Below are 14342 nucleotides of genomic sequence, written 5' to 3'. Positions count from 1 at the left end.
TAAAGGTTCCTGTAAATTCCCCCCGAGAACTTGCAGACCGCTTCAGCACAGCAAAATAAACAAAAGGCAATGGAGATACAGGCTTGATAACTTCAGCCTACCTGTGGCTGCATCTTCCTGCAAGAATGCTTTTTGCAATTGACAAGGCAAAGGAAAATACCAGGAATACTATGACATTCTTCTCCTCACTTTATATTGATATTTGTTTTGAGCCAAAGAGACAAATTTCCATGTGTGCATTACTTCTTTCAGGAAAGGACTGACTTTTTTTTTTTTTTTTTTTTATATCATTTTTGGAGATCTTTTGAGCACTGAGGTCAGTTCAGTTCTATTTACTGAAAGTCCAGTTTCTGTAGAGGTAATATACCCAGCTTTTGGTGGAGGAATGCTGTCATACACTAAAAAAATGTGTGCAGCTATTGGTCTGAATTAATAGTTACATGGAACCATATTTAATGGTTTCATGCAGTTCTCTGAAATTTAGGAGCATCATGGCAAGATTTAGCATTTAAAAAAACCACAGAATTAATGTTTGCTACAGTCACATTTATGCGATTGCAATAACTCCATGCTCATGTTGAGGAAATATTCACCCCTATTTCATGAGTGACTGAATTCAGAAGTTTTTTAGCAAAATCCTGTGGTCACTATTAGCCTGTTTACCTGACTGACATAACTTTTGGCTTGTGGACTGTTCTAAAGGATCACAGATTGGCTCCTTTATTCTTACATAGTGTGCTATAGATTATTTTGAAATACATAGAACTTCAAGTTATAGTAATATTAGAAAATGTATTGTTCATTAGGATGTTTGAATTATTTGCAGAAGAAACTGATGTTGTTATGATCATGTTTTGAAATTTAGAGGTGCATAAAGGTTCTCTGTAAGGAACTAAAAAATATGTGACTCATACATTCAAATTTATGTTGCCTTTTTACCAACCAGTCTTATGGACCATGATAGCTGGGCCTGTGCTGAAATCTTCCTAAGTTTCTCCTACTGTTTGCTTTCTCCCCATGCAGAACAAGGCCCTCATTAAACTAGTAAAACTGCCTGTAAAAATTCCTGGTGGTAAGAGTGGGTTACTTCTGCTGGTCTGAGCCCTGATGGTAATGGATTGCTAACGCCAACAGTGTTTTAACTGCCTTTACCTACTTTGATCAAGGTTAAACTACAACAGGGTGTCCAGCACCCCCAGCATAGTAGGAAACAACCTTTAATAATACCTTGAGAGTTTTTTTGGCTAGGAAGAGTCCTAAATAACTGGTTGCTCTCAGAGGTGTGATTATGATATGTAATACAGAAACTTACTAAAGCCATTTTGCAATTTAATCCATATGGTGACACCAAGTTATGTTCTTAAAGGAAAAAACAGTGCAACCCTTACTTGATGATAACTAGTTCAAATTTAACCCACACTGGTCAGGAATAAATCTACCAAGTCTTTATGAGGAAACACCCAATTGACACTTATTTAAAGGGATGCTAGTGGATGCCCTTCTAGTGATGGGGCTTAAATAAGGAAAAATACAGCCATAGAATTCCAGTAATCAGCCACTGCCACCGTTGTGTGTGTGAATATGGAACAAAGATGCTTTGGTGCCCTTTTCATTGTCCCCACCATCACCTTACTATGTGAGCCCCACAACAGAAAGCCAAGGGCCTGTATATTTAGCACATATTTCTACACACAGAGCTGTCATTTGGCTTCTGCAAGGGCATGCTGTCTCTTAGCAGGTGCCACAGCCTTAATTTCTTCTGGAAATGTATTGGCATATCATAGGCAACTGTGAAAAATAAAGATTCATACTGTGACCATATGATTCTCACACAGATTGCAGGGTGAAGCTGTAGGAAGGTTAGAAATGGTAAGGAAGGACTTCTTTCTGACTTGGATAGTCTCCAAATTACTATTGACCCAGCCCAGAGCATGTCTAGATGAAAAATGAATGTGCAGCAGTCTATGTTCTGTTGTCCCTTCCAATGAGTCAGGGATTTATCATGAAAGTTATATTAAAAAGCATTAAATGACCTTCTGTTATGCACACAAATCTAGACCTTTAAAATTTGTAATTCTGAGCAGTCCTGTTTACTGTATGTCCTTAGGGATTTTTTTTGTTTTAACAGCATGCAGCTTGACAGAAATACACTACCCAAAAAGGGATTAAGGTATATATATATTTTTGAGCATGACTGCTGCTTCTCTATTTTCCTGTAACCTTTTCTACGCTGTCTTTCCTTTTCTTTCTCCTTTTGTTGATCCTGTTTACAACAGAATTCTTGGTATTTAGATTCAAACCAGAAAATGTAGATTTTAACAATGGACTTTTTCTTTCCAAGTTTGCCTAGTGAATAAATTTCCTTTCAAGATATATCATAGAAAGCGAATACTGTTCAGGATAGTTTCCTTATTCAATGAATCTTAACAGGTATTGAATCCTGGAGAGCTAAAAGAGACAGAGCAAGATACTTTTGCAATTCAATGGGACTAATTGTTGAAAATATTATTGAGAAAAGCAAGGGTTTAGAGGTGGATCTGAACTTGAACTCTAAATGCAAACATTCATGCAGTTTGAATTGAAGATCTAGTAAAGGATAGGACTAGAATATGCAAATTATGGTATCCAAGGTTTGTAAGTATAAAATAAGCCCTGCTCCAGCTAGTCTTGGTCCTTACCCAGCAATACTCAAAGTCCAACTTTGGTACTAAATTCCCCACTAAACAGAGTTGTCTTCACCACAGAAAACAGTAGTCATCCACCCTCTTTGCTCCATGGTTGAAAGAGGGGGTCATTAGGTAACTTGTCTGGTCTCACCAGGCATGGAAGCCATGTCCCTAATCCAGGAAGGAGATCTGGCAAGCAAAGATATATGTGCATGCACACAGACACTCTGCAGCCTTCCAGTCACTGAAATTACAGTTAAATTTCTTAAGTTATTGATAAATAATATTTTATGAAATTTAAGATAGTGCTAAGTGTTGTCACTAGAAGCACTGTCTGCTCTTCTGCACTAGCTGTTCCTCAATAAGAATTTAATCAATTTTCCTGTTTTCTCATAACAATCATTTTGAATTCAGAGAGAATGGAAAAGATGGAACACATGGAAGAGACATAAAGGGGACCCTGCAAGGGTACAATGGGATGATTGAGGTTTGTGGTTGTACAACTGTAATGGTGGCTGAAAGCTGAAAGTGAAATGGAGTGGCAAAACAGCTTATAAGCATATAAGCCTGATCAGTTATCCCAGAAAGACCATCAGTTTGATTTAACGTGCAGAGATCCCAGTCCAAGACCCAGATCCTGAATTCTCATTTTGCCATCTTTCTGATCTGGTAACCACTGGGTAACTCTGCTCTACCACATTTATAAGCAAAGATCATAGCTGTCTGTTTGAAAGGAGAAAGGATGTAAATATTTAATCAGGACAAGATGTTTTAATGCTGAAAATATTGTACAAAACCCCAAGCACAACATGAGAACTTACATGTTCATTTAATCTGCTTTCTAAGCAGAAATACTTGTGCTTCCCAAGCCTGAAGCCAGAATATCACAAGCCCTTTCTGCTCTGTTGTTTGGGGAACACTTATGGCTCATGACAGTGGTGAAGAAGGTGCTCATTTCTCAGCAGGAGATTGTGCAGAATGAAGCCGGATATTGCAGACATTGCTGAAAACAGTCTCTTGATTAAGACCCACACTGCCTGCACAATGTAATGTTTAACAACTGCCAGAATTGCCCTTCTTCAGCCCAGCCAGAAGAGGCTGGGCCAGTGAGTTAACAGTTCTCCCTCTTAGCCCCTGTGTCAAGTTGCCCTTTTATTGGTTTTCCATTGGAAGTAGTTGATGAATGATTTGATTCCCAGACTTCTTCCTTCCAGAGAACTTGTTTCTGCTAATTGTGGGGTTTTCCTGTCCCTTTCCCTCCTCCCAGTTTGGGGCAGGGCACAATGCTAGCAGGGTTCAGAGCAGCAGACTGTGTGTATGACCAGGAGTAGCTTCATTACTGATGCATACTCCCTTTTCAGAGTTGTTGATCTGTTTCACTCCTATCATCTAACCAATTGCACACATGATCTGTGGCAGATCTTGTTTTGTAAGTGGCTACTCACATTTCTTGGCTTCTAGTCTGTCCGTTCCCCACCCTAGCCATACATCTTCTGAGCTTTTGCATTAACCTGTACTCTCCCTATGGCTTTGAAGTCCTTTCCTATCAGCTCAGTCATCTGACTTCTATAGTTTATCATCATATCTCTTCAAAGGAAGGGAATGCTGTTTTGGGGAGGGGGATGAAGAAAAAAGGGGGTTCAAGTCCTGCATTTTTTCTGTTGTAATAAGATGGTAAATTTTACCTTATTAAAATCCCTGGTGATAATCACTTGACTAGACTTGATGCTCTACAAGGGTTTTGTTCTATCTAACTGGTAAAGGGTATTTACGTGACACCTGTTTCTTTCCAAACCATCACCTTGTCGTTGTTTTGAGCATGTCAGCTGTGGTTTTTCAGATATACTCCATCATCCCGGCAGACGAGTCAGGAGGAAGGCAAGGAATGGCTTCGGTCCCATTCAACTGGAGGCCTGCAAGACACTGGCAGTCAGTCCCCGCTTGTTTCTCCTTCAGCTATGTCTTCATCTGCAACTGGAAAATATCACTTTTCCAACTTGGGTAAATGCCATTTCCCTTCACTGTTTCTCCCCCTCTAGAACAGAATCATAAAATTTAACCATTCATATTTCTTTCTTTGCCAAACTGGATAATTTATTTTAACATCTCCATCGCCATATTTGGGTACCTGACTAATGGAGACTCATGGTGTTCTTCATGGGGTAAGCCAGGGTACCTCCTGTCTGCATACAGGAAAAAAGCACAAATTCTCTATGATTTGCCTAAGGAGAAGAAAATCTGAGGCAGAGCTGGAAATTAGCTTCTAGAGCAAAACTATCCAACTTTTAGGATTCACAGTCAGTAGGTTTCTTTCCAGTGATTTTAGTGAATGTCAACCCAGACACTAAACATTACTTTCTTTTCCTGTATACAGGTTTGGTTTAAGTTAGGCCTTTCCAATGCAATTCAGTGGCTGGATGTGGCTATAACTGCACTGGGCCCAATCCAAATCCTAAACCTGAATGCAATATAATATTTTGGGATGTGAGTCGCATTTCAGATTTATTTGATTACAGGTCAAGATTCAGATTTAATTCTTCTGAATCTTGTTTCAAGTTAATCCAATGCAAATTTAGTTTTGTTAATAGTTTTATTTTCTCTTTAATGCTTAATAGAAAACCATTTATTTGCACTGTGCTGGACACATACTAAGTTCACAATGAGCTTCTGTGTTTTAGGCCCTTACTGTGGAATTAGCAGTAACCTTTGAAGCATTCACACTTCCATCACTCTGCCACAGCTTAAGGCATCTTGTAGGTTACAATCACTGAAAAGAAATTTGATCAGACATACAAATGTAGGTCTTTATTACATAAGGGAAAAGAAGTTGAACAAAGCCACTTTTAAAAATGAAATTTGATCCTGGCTAAGCAAGCCACTGCTTTGGATTTCTTCCATGTACTTGTAGTAGTTTTAGACACAGCACTTTTAAAGCAGTGTTTCTTTCACTGTATCATTTTCTGCTTACAGTTACCTTCTTTTTCTTTTTCTTCATAGTTGTACTCACAATGGAGAGCAATAAGATCAGGGAGGTTTTAAAATTTATTTTGTCGTTGTCCTTTGCTTCTTTCCATTATCATAGCCCTATGGAATAATTTGCTCTCACAACACAGCTGCTCTGGTAGTTTATGACTTAAGGCACATCTTGCATGAGCTAAAATAAATGTACAAACACTGAGGATGAATTTGGATAGACAATTAGCTTTTTCTACTAGGTGTTGAGTTCTTGTGGGTCAGTTGAATCATAACCAGGCTTTCCTTCCTACTGACAAACACTGCAAAAAGCTTAAAGTAGGTTCATCAATGCTGTTCTGCATTTTAACCATGAGTGATTGGACTACGGCTATTTATTATAATGAGATGCAACTGCCCTGTGCAGAAGTTTTAACCTAATATAGTGGTAGGTGCTGTAGAAAATCAAAGGGTAAATGTCTTGCATATGCCCATAAACTTTGGTCCTAACAGCTGTTGGTAATATAGGTATATAACAATAAAATATGGATACTGCTTTATTAGAAGAGCGGCTTATAAAAAAAACCTCATGATTTCTTATTCCTTTTTAACTTCTAACTTCTGAATCTCTCCTATTGATTTTCTGTCTTGGGCTGTCAAAGTGAACAAGTGTGTATTCAGACACCAGTGTCAATGTTACCTCGTGTTTCACAGGATTAGTCTCATCCAGCTCCAGCTCCTTGGACATCATGTGCTTCACCTTTCTGTGGTGGCTTTGTATGTAGGAATAAAAGCCTTTCATTTTCTCAACAGCGTAAAGTCCACCTAACCATGCTAGTCCTACATTACAGTTCTGTGCAGAACCAAAACTCATTTAATGGAAATATGCTTCATTAATAAAGCTTTGTATTCCAGTGAGTCCAACCAACCTATCTCAGTTTAACCTTCCTGGACCCAGTATGATGCGTTCAAACAGCATCCCTGCACAAGACACTTCTTTTGATCTGTATGATGATTCCCAACTGTGTGGCAGTGCTACATCCTTAGAAGAGAGACCACGAGCAATTAGTCATTCAGGTTCATTCAGGGACAGCATGGAAGAAGGTAAGACTGAGTTACTATTTGGATCAGTGAATAGGGCCCAAAATAGGCCCCCAAACTAGGCCTCCAAAGTGTAGTAAAATTTTAAAATATTTCTTCTTCAACAGAAAAACATAAATAACTTTGTAAATCTTTGCTTTGCATCTGTTGAGGTGGACTCACAGGACTTCTCTACCCTAAAATGTGGAAGATATTTCTTTCACACAGTAACATGCAATGGTGTGTATGTCATACATGTATAAATCCTTTATCAGAAATTTTGGAGGAAAGGAAGCCATTCTTGGAAAATTTTTCTTTCTGCCTCTAAATTTGAAGTGTCTGAGCATACCTTGACTACTGTGATTCCACAATTTCTTGGTCCTCCTTCTGTATTTTCTTTTTTTTTTTTCCCAAATGCCAGTGTTACTTAGCATCCCCTTTATTTTGTAGCCATTTCATTTCCCCACTTTCCTATGGCCTCCTACAGCAAACACTATGTGAATTTCTGTATGTAAACTCTATAATTTAATCTGACCTCAATACTTTCTTTATGCAGATTATTACTGTTGGTCTGGTTTCTTTAATACTATGTACAACACCTGGAATTTGGGAGTATTTTTTTGATTGGTTTTTGATTTTGTTCTTTTTTAATCATCTGACAACTCCTAATTAAATGCACTGTAACATTTTCTTCTGCCTAACATTTCTGGCAAATCTGATTATTTGCAGAATTCCAGTAAGCATGATGATCTCACATCCTTTTATTAAAAAATTGAAATAAAATAAAGTAAACACAAACAAACAAGATCAACCAACAAAAAAAACCCAAAAGGAAAAAAAAACCACACTAAAATTTTATGGTGATTCATTCTATAACATCATTTCATCAATCTTGCTTACTGCCAAGTGATGAAAATGTAAATGGTCCTTATAACAAGGAAAAAAAAAAAAGTCTTCCCTTAGCCCCAGAGGTCATAGTTGTGAGATAAAAGGAGAAAAAAAAGTCATAGATGAAATAATGGGCAACTAATACTTTTACTTTTCAATTCCTTCTTCTGTATTTTAGATGATATGTCAGGCAGACATCTGGGTATGTAATACTAGCAGTAGGGTGCAGGACAGATCAAGCTGTGAGTTGTCAGCACAAAGAGGATGGCTGACTGCACAGAAGCATATCACATAATTCAAGGACAGAGGTGACTACAGACCCTTTCCTGAGGAACAGAATTGTCAAAGGAAGAATAATAGAGAAAACAAGGCAAATAATTTATGCATAGAAAAAGAGGTGTTAAATCTTGAATTTCAACAACGGGTCACCGGTGGCTTTGATGAAAGCTTGTTCATTGGTCATGTTTCATATCCAGCTGATGTGGATAACCATGATCAACCTGAGTAGATTAAAGTCAGTGCAGCAATAATAAACAGGTTTCAGCAGTTTAAAGTCATTAGAGATTAACACGAAATGATGGTGTTGGAAGGCCAAATGTATTTTAAGATAGGAGCTCTGAGGAAGATTATAGTGAAAGAAGTGAGGTAATGGAGAGCTGCTGTGTACAAGAGCAGAATGGGAGTTTTGCTGAGAGATTTAAAGCAGAGACTGAAAACCAAAGATGGATTGAAAGCAACAGGGTTTCAATGGTCAGTGTACCACATCTTTGTAAATATTTCCCCAGTTATAAAACTAGATTTAAATTCTGTTTGACTAATCAATCATAGCCTTCACTTGTCATTTCCAGAGAGGCCAGGAGCCATGTCTTTTGAGTTGAAGTCCTGCAACTTTCACTCAGTGCTCCCAAGGCTGACTCTACTGATGATTAGTGGAAATATGATCCTATGTCCTACAGTAACACCTTCACATGGACTACAAATACACGGGTTTGCATTATGTTGAAGGGAGAAATCAGCTGAGCAAAGCCTGAGAGCTCTCCCAAGGGAATGGGAACTGTTTTGCAGAGCATAGTCTCTTGTTAAAATCAGTTTGCTCAGCTTTGGACAGGTGTATAAACAACTCAATTTCTGGTTTCTCTAAAGAGTGTATTTATCAAGTGATTTGTTGTCAAAACAACAGAAGTGATGCTTGGTTTGCTGGTACTAATACTGAATCTCGCTGGCTTGCTCTCCTACCTCATACACAGTTCAGTATAGAACAAACTTTTTAAGTGCAGGAAAAAAACATCAATAACCTTTCTACACTGATAGCTCATAATTGCCCTTTGTGGAAGATTGGTTCTCATTCTAAAAGGATGTTTAGTTATTGAACAACATGGGGGAAGTTTTATGCTTTCATCAATACTTCATGTTATTTTCCTTTTTTTTAAAGTACATGGGTCCTCATTATCACTTGTCTCCAGCACATCCTCTCTCTACTCTACGGTGAGTATTGACATTTTAGAAAAAAGTTCTGCCTGCCTCTGTCCTTGCTCATTGTTCATGAAAATTTCAATACTTTGAGGTTTAGAAGGATTAAAATTGTACTGCAATAAGGCAGGAATATTTATTTTCAACTTTAGTATTACTGTCATGCTATTTTAGAATAAAATATTTTCATATTTTTATGTGACTTGCTTAGAAGTTCATTAAATCACCTAGTTTATATTTTAATAGCTAAAAAGAAGGTAATGGTCTAGGAGTCTGTCTTTAAGGGGGTTCCTTATGCTATTGTAGTTGAAAATTTTGAGTGATTTTGCTTATTTTCAACTAGTGTTCTAATTGCACAATTTACAAAGTGGTTTAGGTACTGTTTGAGTTATACTTCTTGAAAAAAAAAATTACTTCAGCGGAAGGGAGATACAATTTTCACTTGAAATGACTACTGATCTTTGTTGCAAATGACAGCATTTAGATGTTATTTCCAAAGAGAAGAGTGTCTTTAAAAAAATATTAATCTTGATCAGATTAATTAGTTTGAGAAATAATAATATTCTATCTCAAGCATAGGTTCTGGTTTCGATATTTTTTCCTCTGTTGTTTTGATATCTGAGATCTTCTGCATAATTTGTTGCTTCAGTTGTTCTACTAACAAGAAATCATCCACATGGGAGGAGTCAAACATGTTTGGACATTCCCTTACTGATACAAAACAGTTGCTTTGCAATCTATTCACTAGCTACAATTACATGCTGTAGTAGCCCTTTTTCACCGAAGAGACACCCACTTACCTACTTTTATACCATGCATTCATGAATAGTCTGTACCCTGTCCATATTTTTGGGTGTTAAATAGTGTCAGCTGATATTCCAGTGATGACATGGACTCCTCTACACAGATCCCACACCAGTTCTTGCCTGGGAGTGCCAGGCCCATGCAGTCTGATGGATTTGTACCATTTGGCAGCCCTAGCTCAAAGCTAAACTCATGTTAGCTTTGAAAATAGATTGCATCCATGCACGACATCGACCACAGTGGTGCCTCTCCTAGTTCTGTTTATTCATAAAAGCGGGTTGTACAAGGGCATGTCTGAAACACCAGGTAAACATGCATTAGGTTTGTCCAGGCCTTAAACAGCAAGTTGCAAGGAATTCCAGTCTTGAATTATTCTTGGTGGGTAGAATATACATGCAGACTGACTACACATGAGGTATGACTAATATTCAAAAAAAAGCTTCTCATGTATGTTTTGGTAGTCAAAAAATCTTTACTACCATTTCCCTGAGACATTATGATCATTTTGCATGGGGTGTATGTGTGTGTGTCCAAAATTATAAATCAACTTTGATGTCAAATTTTAGAAGAATGTTATGAAACTGATAGATGGTAAAAATCCAATTATAGAGTAACACAGAATGTTTTCAGCACCCAATCAATCAGTAAGTCTGAAATATCTCTGCTCTGATGTTGTGTAATGTAGCAAGAGTTTACTAATACTTCCTATTTCTATAACCTGCTGTCATTCCAGATTACAGAGTATCTTGGAAATATTACCTAAACCCCATGATATTAAAGAACAGTATTTTTCCTGCAAAACAAACTTTAAACTGTTTACCTGTAAAGTTTATACTGTAAGTGGAATATCTTCTGAAATGTCTGACTCTGAATTCATGTTGCAGCTAAGCCTAGCTCCTTAGGTTATGGATCATGTAGATAAGATAATGGAAGTTACAGAAAAATCTGTAAAGAGCAAGAAAGGAATTAGTATGACAAAATTACTAGGACTGATCTTTAGGAATGATTTTATGTCAGAATTTCTTTTACTTGATCCCTCTCATTCTGTAGAAAAAAGTTTAAACTTTTCAGCAATTAATCAGAAGATGATGCACAATTGGAGTATAGAAACATGAAAAGGTGGCAATCAGTATCACATAAGCTGAAAGCAGAGAATGTTTCATTGTTCAGTGGTACCGTGCAGTGCCCCATTTCCTCCAGAAAGTGATAATTTCACAGGGTTATGGCACATGTAAGTCACTTAACAGGAGCTTTTTTACCTTATTTAAGCAGGCCAAAATTACTAAGAAGAAATTCTAAATCAGCTGCCTTTCCATAAATATCTCAATCAAATATATTTATCCGTTTTCTCAAGCATTGCCTTAAGCCTTGGTTATAGTGGTTTTCTGCAGCCTAATCACTGAGGGATTCAAAGTGCTAAATAAAGATCAAGATCTTTATGTATTAATACGAAGGATAGCTGAAAATCTTCAGGTTATTCTCTGAAGATTGTTTCTTTGAGAATTAGAATATGAGATTCAGAAGAGACATTTCATGTTTTGCTGCCATTTCCATGAATAAGTCCAAGGAGACAGAAGTTCCACATTCACTAGTCTTTTCTGTATGTATTGCCTTTCTTCTTGATTTGCATTTGGGTTTTACTTACTTGAATGGACTGACAGTCTAGCTTGTAGAGATAAGCATGTGCAGAGACAACCATTTGGTTTCACAGAAAAGTATGCCATGTAAACAGACTTAGCAGACTTCAGGCTTGAAACACTGAATCAGTTTTGGCTGTGAATATATCCAGCTCTCTGAGAAGTTGAAAAAGATGTGTGATAGTGTAAATTATGATAGGTTGTCTCTAATTTTAATCTCCTCCTGCTCAGTAGGTGAGACACTGCAATGTGCACATGCTTAGTTAATTGCTATATTTCTTGCGCTGACTTTCAGCATTAGCTACACTTAGAATTCCTAGACTTCATTAACTATGCTAAGCCAAGCTCAAAGGAGATGTGTAAGGGCATGTCATTTGCATGTTAATATTTTAAGTCTTCAAAAAAAGAAAAAAATAATCCTTATGAGGATGGGATGCATGGATATGATGGGGAAGTAGAGGGAGAAAAAGAAGTATTTTCTTTTAGAGCCTTTTGAACCAATGGCTGAGTGGCAGGTTACAATGGTGTCAGTGTAAACTCTTCAGTAAAAACTGCTCAGATGTATTTTGCTTGTCAGATTTTATTTTTTAAGTTGATAGTATACCTGGAGGCCTGTTCTTTCATTTACTTCTGCCACTGTCCACAAAAGCTGACTTGCTGGAGCCACCTCTCTGAACCCTGGGAGAAAGGCAACGCTCCCTTGTAACATGTGTAACAACAGGTAGCGCTGCCTTCATCAGCAGGGGCCAGTCAGCTAAGGATGAAGACCCATCCTCACATGGTAATTTCAAGAAAAGTTCACCAACCCTAAATTTTTAGGGTTTTTTGCTTTTCTTGGCACAGTAGAATTCATAAGGGGACATAGTCTTTCTTGATCCCTTTGTGACTTTTCAGGCACTACCCGTTTGAGGTAACAGTGAGAACAGAATTTCATTTTTTCCTGTAGGCAGATACCCTTTTAGTGAACATAGATCAGAAAGTTAGTATCAGTATGTGTGTCACATCAGTGCTGGCAAATAAAACAATTGTTATATTAAATGATTCCCATGTAGTGATGTATTAGGTATTACAGTAGTTTCAGCCAAGAGCAGTTCTAAGTGTTGCACAGGGAAACACCGTAGCATTCCAGTCTTTTCAGAGACTGTTAACAGATAAGTATGTATGGAAAGAGCAATTTCGAAAAGTCTTCTCCCCCTACACCAGGTAAAGAAAATATTTCTATAATAAATTATTAAAATTCTAACAGCACAGAATTTGTGCCTAATACAGGCTTAAAAAAGCAGCTATATTACTTTGCAATAACACAGATACCACCTGATGTCAGGGATTCTTCCGAGGAACTGTTACATTAGGTTTTCTTAGCCTTTCTAGTGTTTTTTATAGCTGATTCTTCCACCCACATCGTCCATTTACTGCTTATTTCTCTTCCATCCAACTTGAGACTGCTTCTCTGAGCTTGGGCCACCTGAGATCATGGGGTGGATTGATTTCCAGTACATCAATTGATTTTATGTTATGGAAGGGTTCCTCTCTTATGGCACACCATTCCTTTCTGTTTGGATCCCACTGAAGCAAGATTTCTCTATCCATGAAATTGCTCCTAAATTAGACTATTCACATGCTTACAAATATAGTGACTGTTAAAGGTTTGCCTTGCAATGATTTAGTTTCTTGGCTTTTTGAAGACTGCTGTGTAAATAGCATCATTATGTGACATAATACATAAAAACATGGAAAACATCTAAAATTTTTAAATATTATTAGCAAATTTAGGCTGAAACTTTAACATGCCTTCAGAGCCCTTAATATTTTGGTCAGTACTTAGCATAGAAGAAATTACTTTAAAGTGCCTGTAGCCCTCTCTCCTCACCTTCCTCCCACATATGTTTTACGGGTATGCTGTCAACTTTTCTTAATAGGGATTAGTCTATTAGGAATATTGCTTGGTATATCGTAAAACAAATATATTTCCAGGAGCCATAATAACCATTATGGTGTAAAAGTTTGCTGGTAACAGTGAGGTCCATGCAGTGACAGCATAGCAAATTTTCTTTGTATCTTAGAAATGTAGCTGCAGTTTCTGCAGTTCTGTTCCTGTTCTCCCTTTATCCACTGTTTCATGTTGTCAGTATGCTGGCAAACTCTTTGGGGTTTCAGCTTGCCAAGTAAGTTGAAAAGAATTCCATTTATTGTTTTTACTGCATACCTTCCTTAAATGTAATGGATCCGTGAAGCTATTCATTTCACTTCAGTGTAGCTGGCTTTTATTTTCTATTACCGCAATTACGTTACACACTGCTTCTAAGCCATTTCTTCTTTGTTTTCTTTCAGGCAGAAGAAAAGGCACATTCAGAGGTAAGAACTTTTCTTCATTTTTATATTTATGTATTGCATTATATTATTTTGAAGTTTATTATTTAAATGCTATGGCTAAACTACTGAGTCGCTGGGGAACATAACACCCTGTGTCTTTGCACAATTTTTTAAGAAGTATTGGCAAAAAGCTGATGCAGCTTCTAGTGCACTAGAAGGTGTGTTCTTAGCATTGTGCTGAAGAATTCCTTCTGGCTGATGTTCTGAAAAGGTGAAAAGAATTGATTAGAATCGGGTTTCTGAGTGGAGTTGAGGTACGTCTGATTTCAGATTTAATACCGCTCTGTACTGGATCTAAGGGACTGTGCAATTCAAGGTAATGTGCTGCCTTTTGAGGAGAAAAAACCTTCAAATGCTCGCTTTGAACTTCTCTGCCTTACATTTTGCATTATATTAAATTTCTGAAACTGACCACTTTGATGGATTTCAGAGCAATGCAGATTGATTTCAGATATAAATCAAATCTGACGTG

At 37.4% G+C, this 14342-nt stretch overlaps 1 protein-coding gene across 3 annotated transcripts in view; it reads left to right on the top strand.

Annotated features, from left to right (window-relative positions):
- The window catches only part of NAV3 (neuron navigator 3), a 273367-nt gene that overhangs the window by 219095 nt on the left and 39930 nt on the right, over nucleotides 1–14342 (top strand). For 2 of the 3 annotated variants that reach the window (XM_037389560.1, XM_037389562.1), the window contains 5 exons: nucleotides 2129–2170; nucleotides 4507–4667; nucleotides 6534–6722; nucleotides 9019–9071; nucleotides 13829–13852. In XM_037389560.1, the coding sequence (XP_037245457.1) occupies nucleotides 2129–2170; nucleotides 4507–4667; nucleotides 6534–6722; nucleotides 9019–9071; nucleotides 13829–13852 (469 nt within the window). The remainder of the gene's footprint in view (nucleotides 1–2128; nucleotides 2171–4506; nucleotides 4668–6533; nucleotides 6723–9018; nucleotides 9072–13828; nucleotides 13853–14342) is intronic. The other variant, XM_037389561.1, reaches the window with a different exon arrangement.

This window comes from Falco rusticolus, chromosome 5, assembly GCF_015220075.1.
Source record: "Falco rusticolus isolate bFalRus1 chromosome 5, bFalRus1.pri, whole genome shotgun sequence".
Classification (NCBI taxonomy): Eukaryota; Metazoa; Chordata; class Aves; order Falconiformes; family Falconidae; genus Falco; species Falco rusticolus.
Note: the sequence above shows the minus strand (reverse complement) of the source record. Positions and strands in the feature narration are given on the sequence as shown.